Below are 8,070 nucleotides of genomic sequence, written 5' to 3' on the forward strand. Positions count from 1 at the left end.
ACACACCGCTGTACTTTGAGGGGCCCTGTGCCAGTGCCAATGCCAACGAGTGGGCCCCCCCTGCTTGCTCAGGATCACAGCACTTGCAAAGTTTAAATACTTATCTCTCCCTGCTCCACTGCCGTGGCGTGGTCCACATTTCCTGGGCCCACTAAATACTTGAACCAGCCCAACACCCTACAACTTTAGCCAAATGACCCCCCAATTTCCAATGCCTTACTATTATTATAAGATAAATTAAGATTGACAAGCTTCCGTAACAAGAATGGATGTTTTTGCCATTAAAATGGGCAGTGTAGATGTTTTCCTGGCCCCCACTCATTGCCGACTATGCTCCCCCATTGACTTGCATTGGGTTTCGTGTTTCGGTCGATCCCCGACTTTCCGAGATAATCGGCCGATTGCACTCGACTCGACTTTTGAGATAGTCGGGTTTCGCGAAACCCGACTCGACCCTAAAAAAGTAAAAGTCGCTCAACCCTAGTAATATATTCTTATATCTCGTGGCCGCCATTTCCAACTTCCAGATAAACTACTATGTAAAACCTAGACTTTACCTAGAATTGATAAATTACAAATACTGTATAATGTAAGAAAATGAAAATGTATTGCTCATGAACCAAGCACTACCTGGTAGGTTTTGGCCTGGGTCAACAGTATCTGTAGTGTATACACAGAGCTATATAGTATACCATGTGACTTCCTGCAGGTTTGGGGTTGGTCAGTTAAGTGCCGGATTCTGTATTGTGTCTGTTCTGTCTCTCCGTCAGGAAGAGCGTGTGCACCACTCCCTCCACTCCAGCAGTCGCTAACACACAGGCTGCACTGTGGTCGCGTCTGCATTACTGGGATGCACCGGCAGCATAACTAGAGTCTGATAACCCCCATTCAAAAATTGCACCTGCATATGCATGACAGTAAAAACGACACCATCGGCCTGGTCTGTACAGTCTGCGACTGGGGTGTAAAAGTGATTGGAGATGCATGACTTGGACATTTCGAAGAAAGTTAGGCGATTTACATTTCCAGGGGACAGCGGGATTATCTTATCCGCCAGGACACCAGCAACGGGGCTGAAGACACATTCTGAGAGAACTCTCGCTGCCGGGCACGACAGGTGAGCTCAGGCCACTCTTCCATTTTTGAAGACCAAAAATGCAAAACTTTTAATGCTTGGTAGGGATCAAGTACTTATTTCTCAAAATGCAAATAACTTTATATCATTTATACAATGTGATTTTCTGGATTTTATTTTTGATATTCTATTTCTCAATGTTAAAATTAACCTGCCCTTAAAATTATAGACTGTTCATGTCTTTGTCAGTCGGCAAACTTACAAAATCAGCAAGGGATCAAATAATTATTTCCCCACTGTATGGGGGTAAACATATAAGTCTTTATAGGATCTAGAACTTCAAAAAGGCTGATACACCTGACCAACATGTATCATCTGATCACTGAAGTTATATGCATTTATGTGAAGTGGACTTTAATGCTGTGAAGAAACACATTAAAAGTGACTTTTGTGTTTGAATTTGCGGGTCACTGCTTCTTCACTGTGTACGATGCTACTGCAGCTTTACATATGGTGGAGAATGCGAGGGGCAGTGTGAACTGAGGCATACCCCAAAGCGTGCTGCATAGCATTGTGCAAAGTCGGCTGGAAATGTTTTTTCTCTTCTCAAGACAGCTTGCTGTGGCTCGGCGGGGCCATGAAGATTGAAGGCTTCTGGCGGTAACGCAGTGGGGTTACGAAGATTTACTGTGGATCGGTGGGTCCACAAATATGGCGCAGCAGGAGCTGCAGTTCTGACAGCAGCACCTAGAGGCGCTGCAGTTGCAGCAGAGAATGTGTTTATGTACTGTTTTGGGCATAGAACCTGAAAATATTGAGATACCTGCCATAGGGGTCACCAAATTAGGGTCAGAGTGTAATCCCGATAGGCTTTCCCCTAGAGGTATTGGCAGGAGAAACTGAAAATGTTGTTTTGGGTGGAGATGTCACAGGGTCATACCGATGCCTTATTATTTCATACCCATACGGGGTAACAAGTGTTTAACCCCACAGGTATGAACAGGGGGGAAGGATATGTGAGGCTGTAGCCTCTGATACAGCTAGGGGGCGCTGTTTGATCTCCCCAGAATGTGCACGCAGACGGATGAAGTCCATAGGTGTGCATTAGAGTCACGGATCTCCGGTCCGGGTTTTCCAGGTGACTGAAGGCCACAGGTTTGTGTGTGTTTAAAAGCCCTGCAGTAAGGGGTATGGGTGTGTCAGGTGTCTGGCCAGGTCAGGCCAGGTGTGCAAGGTGCACATCAGTGTCAGTCTGGTGTGTGCTGGTCTGCAGAGTGCATGGAGGCCAGCAGAGCCAGCACCCAGGGCAGCTGAATAGCCTGGCACCCGCAGTGTACACAGAGATGCAAGTCATCCATGGTACTGGTCTCAGATGTGGACAGTCCTGTGCCCGGAGGTGGATGTCCTGTACCCGAAGGAGTTGGATGTGGACAGTCCTGTGCCCGGAGGTGGATGTCCTGTACCCGAAAGAGGACTAGCATGTGCAATGATTGCAAACAGGTGGATATGGTGCCCGGCTGCTATCCGGAGGATATCCTGAACTGTGTACGACTGTGTGAGTAATGAGTCTGTAAAGAGACTGTGATACAGCGATGCAGGACACCCACGAGAACTAGTCAGAGGAGGGCTGGCGTTTGTAGTGTCTGCAACATATGAGGCTGTGTGTACGGAGCCGTATAGAGACTGTGAGATGGCGTGCGGTCACCCAGGGAAACTGGACAAGGGAAGTCTGGCCTGTTTAGGGACCGCAAGTCTAAAGCCATGTGATATGCATTACTTTGAACTGGTGTAAACTGGTCACTGAAGTTATATGCATTTATGTGAAGTGGACTTGCTGTGAAGAAACACATTAAAAGAGACTTTTGTGTTTGAATTTGTGGGTCACTGCTTCTTCACTGCGTATGATGCTACTGCAGCTTTACAATAGTAAGTGTCCTTACTAGAGGAACGCGCGCGGCTCCTGTAAATAACAAGAAGTGTGTGCGAGCTCTCTAAGCACAGTACCAAGGTGCATGCACCCCGGACAGCAGCAGATCCGGAAGGAGCAGGTTGGGGGCCAAGGTGGTGAGTATGCTGGTGTCTCTGCAGAGAGAAGGACAGCAGGCAGAGACACGAGTGCTACACCTCTGACTATTGGGAAGAACTTGACTTCTAGTGCGCTGACCAGTGGGGCACATAAAATCTGGCAAGTCTGATCATTCGGGTGAGTCATGCCCACGTATTGGACAGGACAGCAAAAAATGGGTCTAATCCACTATTTAAGCTCTCACCAAATAGCATATCAGCAATAGAGATCACATAAAATGTAACTTCTATTAAAGTCCTAATAAAACAAAGCCACCCATAGAGGGAATACAGGAATATAAATATAAAAAAGGTTGAAAACCTTACTTCTCTTAACCCTAGAACGCATGACGTTAAAAATATACATATTAACGTATTGGGGGCCTTTTAGGCCCCCATGCATATAATGTAGAAAAACACACTTAAATAACTTTCCCAAGTTTATTTCAAAATTGCTCAATAAAAAATGAATAGTGGACAAAATTTAAATTATAATTTTTCACAGAAAACACCAAAAAATCTTTTTTTTCCCAAATTTCACACAAAGACATGAAAACACACAAAAACGCATAGAAATCTATAGCAAACTAGCTGCAGCTACATTTTTATTCTAACTTTATTTTCTATTATATTAGTCTTCCAAACAATTCTGACATGTTATTTTTTCAGAAGTTTTGTGCAATTTTTGATAAATATGTTCCAGATATAACTGATAGGGGCTAATTTGTCTGTTTCAAATCTCGCTGCACGAGTTCGCTTATCATCAAGGCGAATGATTCTTCTAATTTCCTCATATCTGCCCACTGACATTGTCGCCTTATAGTGTGGATCAGAAAGTGGGTCCAGAAATAATTCTCGTATTGGGACATCATATGATTTTTGACTCCCTGCCAGCAGTAAAAGTCCAATATATGTATAAAGTTCCTCTTTTGAGATATTTTTCCAGGACTTATTTTTTGCAGAAGCGATACGTCTTCCTTCTAGGTTTGCACATAATAGGACCTCTTCTGCAATATTGTCAGAAAAATAAGTACAGAATACTTTACAGGGGTAAAGTAACTGGGACTTCACACAGCTCCTTGAGCCTGTCTCACAATATTGTGTGTTGGAGTACGTCCGACTAATGTAGGATTACTGTCCCAAAAATCATTCGTTTTGAATGTTCTGCTTATCACTTCTTGAGGATCCACTAGATTCACTTCTTCATCATCAGAAGAATCACTGGATGAGGATGTTTGATTAGCTGGTGGCAGATATTCTTCATCAGACAAAGATAGTTCACTTTCATCATCGCTTTGAAACATAATCGCTTCAATCTCTTGGTCAGTCAGACACTTGGAGGAAGAGTTTGCCATTGCTGACTAGATGTTAGCAAACTAAAAGAAAAAACAATGAACAGAATCAGGGTTGTCCACTCTTTGCTTCTGTGTGACACACTGTAAGTGTAATGTCCTCCCTTCTTCCTCTCACCCTCAGCAGCTCTTTCCTTTTATACTTTTAGGTGGTGTACAATTCTCTGGATTTTTGTGGCTAACAAGCTCTAGCCTTTGCAAGCTTCTTAGAAACAGAAACTGAAAATGAATCAGATTTCCTCTCAACAGCTTGTCTTATCACAGGTCCTTCAGCAATTAGCTCACAGTCTATACTGTCCTCAGTACTCTATACACAGCTCATTACTGTGTTCCGAAGGACCTGAGGTGATGTCATGGCCTTATCACTCCCTCCAAAAATCACATGACATCCTCACATGTTTTTATCCACACCCTGGCCCCTCCACCAGCATTACTGAGTACAAATAAAGTAACTTGAGACACAAACACTACTAAGAACATGATAAAAATAGCGGGGGCCTAAAAGGCCCCCAATTCGTACAGATGCAGTTTTCACCAAACAAGCATTGTTACACCATAATGCCTATGAAAAAAATTACCGTATATGAACAACTGGATATTATCAACAACGACATACTTGAGGAATAACTGGAGTTTCAAAATTATAACTAAAGTAATTTTGCAGATAATAGCAAAAATGTAAGCATGGGGGCCTAAAAGGCCCCCAATATGCGTTCTAGGGTTAAAAGTGTTAGGAGCTGAATATACGGATGTCAAATAAGGAACATATAGTTATATAGCTATATAGCTATATAAATCAGACGATTCTAACCAGCTATGCAATTAAATGACTAGAACGATGTGAAAATATGCACGACAGAAGACAAAATATGACAACATCACCAGGTACATAAAGAGATCATGAACTGACAAGGGTCAAAAAAACTCATGCAGGGAAAAACCTTGGTAAAGTCATAAAAATAACAATATGTTATGTGCATGAGTGCAGAGGCAATGAAAATATACAATGGGTATGAGGATCAGGGGAATGGTCCCACCCATGGGAAGAAGTCAGGTGCAGGAGGCATCACAATTAGGAAGGATTCCTTCAGGAGAGGCGGGGAAGATGATCTGGCCCTAGTGAAACCCTGATGGCTGGTCTAGCCTAATCCCCAAAACTCCCGCCCTGACAAGGGCAGTCCACATATGGCCCTTAAAATGGAGGCCCTGCACTGTCCCTGCACTGTCCCTGCATTGTCCCGACGCGTTTCATCACATGTGATTCTTCAGGGGTCCTGTAGCATGCATGGGCACCTGCTAGCACAGAATGAAGGGGAACACTCCTGGGCTCAACCTATACTAATTGGCAGAAACACCCTTGCATCTCTACACTCTCTAACTAGTAGCAATGTATCTTATTGTTGGGTACTTTTTGGACTTTTCCCTCAGATCCATACAACTGGGCCTCTCCGAAAAGTCTCAGTTTTATATATAATTTTAAAGATGCATTGTGAGAGTACGTCTGATCAAAGGTCCTTTCTCCAGAAAAAGTCCAGGAAGGCTAAGAATATCGGAGCTCCTCTGCTCTCGGTTTTGTTTTCAGTAATGCTTGGACCTGTAATCTTCCTTCCTCTCTCCCTTCTTCCCAATACCCATCACCCACCACTGAACTGTTGCTTTATGATTGGCATATGATCCATTATTTCCCATTTCGCAAACAAAGCCCATAGATGATCTCACTTTTATTTGAATGAATTATATTTATTATATGAATGGGTAGTTTCCTTCCCAAACTGACCTCGTGGAGCAATGGTAGCGCGTCTGACTCCAGATCAGAAGGTTGCGTGTTCAAATCACGTCGGGGTCAAGTAACTATCATTTTTATTTTGAAGGACGTAGATCTGGGTATTTATTATGATGGAATATAGGCTGAACTGGATGGACAAATGTCTTTTTTCGGCCTTACTAACTATGTTACTATGTTACTATGTAGATTACGAGAGGTTAAACCGGTGAAGGTGCCTCACACTTTAACATCTATGCAGTGTAGACATCTTCATTTCCCCGATACTCTAAGACTCCTATGAAATATTAGAGGACACCACTAGCATACCTGTACATCAGATGGAGCGATGATACCATTTTTCGATCTTCACAAAATTGTTTGTTAAAACAAATGAAAAATGGAGCAATCTTCAGAATTTAACTAGGACTTACAAAGAACAGCAAATGATTGAGTGCTCGTGCATCTCACCACTTGAGGCTGGAGACTATCCTACTCAACTAGAACTGTCAATCAATGAAATGTTGCAGGTGGTTGGGGCTACACTTTTCCTTCCTTCCCATTACGTAGTTGAAAAAGTCCACCAGAAAGACTTTGAATATGGTAAAATGATTGTATTATGATTCCTCTCACACGTTGGTTCCTCAGACTATATATCAGGGGGTTTAGCATTGGAGTCACAGCCGTATAGAAGATAGAAGCCACCTTGTCTTGCACGGTAAAGATGCTGGAGGGAGGACGCATATATGTGAACAGCACAGTGCCGTAGAAAATGAAGACACACATGAGGTGTGAAGAGCAGGTGCTGAAGGCTTTCCTTCTACCTTCTGTGGATCTTATGTTTAGAACTGAAAAGATAATTAGGGTGTATGAAATAAGGATCGTAATCAAAGAGCTTATGGCTAAAGAACCTACAGTGTAAACAGTGACCTTCTCACAGATAGAAGTATCAGAGCAGGACAGTCTGAGGACCAGAGGAGCATCACAGTAGAAGTGGTCAATGAAGTTAGGCCCACAAAATTGAAGAGTGAAAGCACAGCTGGTCTGTACTGACGACTGTAAGAAGCCAATGGAGAAGGAAAGAAGAACAAGGCACAGACATTTCTTCTTAGTCATTATGGAGACATAATGGAGAGGATGGCAGATGGCAACATAGCGGTCATAGGACATGGTGGAAAGGAGAAACGACTCTGTAGCTGCCAGAGCAGCATAGAAAAAGAACTGGAGAGCACAGCCTTCAAAGGAGATGGTCTTCTCCAAACACTTAAGGTCCACAAGCATCTTAGGAGTTATGGCAGATGAATAGAAGACGTCCACCAGAGAGAGGTAACTGAGGAAGTAATACATTGGGTTCTGGAGGTTTAACGTTTTTCTGACAATAGCCACCAGGCCAACATTGGCCACTACGGTCACAGTGTAGACATGCAGAATGAGTACAAAGAGAAAGGATTTCAGGTTCTCGTTATCAGTCAGTCCAGAAAACATAAATACTGTAACTTTTGTCTGGTTTGTAACGTCCATGAAAATGGTCTTCTTTACTGGTGAAACAAGGGTGGAAGTTAAGATTATTATTATTATTTATTATTATAGCGCCATTTATTCCATGTCGCTTTACATGTGAGGAGGGGTATACATAATAAAAACAGGTACAATAATCTTGAACAATACAAGTCACAACTGTTACAGGAGGAGAGAGGACCCTGCCCGCGAGGGCTCACAATCTACAAGGGATGGGTGAGGATACAGTAGGTGAGGGTAGAGCTGGTCGTGCAGCGGTTTGGTCAATCAGTGGTTACTGCAGGTTGCAGGCTTGTTGG

General features: G+C 43.2%; 1 protein-coding gene and 1 non-coding gene across 2 annotated transcripts; one reads left to right on the top strand and one right to left on the bottom strand.

The window, feature by feature from the left end:
• Positions 1 to 389: 389 nt before the first annotated feature.
• LOC138674387 (olfactory receptor 5B12-like) lies at positions 390 to 7,774 on the bottom strand (the record flags this gene model as incomplete). The annotated part of the gene is made up of 2 exons (XM_069762235.1): positions 6,887 to 7,774; positions 390 to 455 (listed from the first exon to the last, which is right to left on the bottom strand). Coding segments are annotated over exons 1-2 (954 nt in total), but the record flags the coding sequence as incomplete, so codon positions are not given.
• On the top strand, positions 6,266 to 6,337 carry TRNAW-CCA (transfer RNA tryptophan (anticodon CCA)). The gene has a single exon. It is a non-coding gene; the product is annotated as a tRNA-Trp (tRNA).
• Positions 7,775 to 8,070: the final 296 nt, after the last annotated feature.

The sequence above is a fragment of the Ranitomeya imitator genome, chromosome 4 (genome assembly GCF_032444005.1).
Source record: "Ranitomeya imitator isolate aRanImi1 chromosome 4, aRanImi1.pri, whole genome shotgun sequence".
Taxonomy (NCBI): Eukaryota; Metazoa; Chordata; class Amphibia; order Anura; family Dendrobatidae; genus Ranitomeya; species Ranitomeya imitator.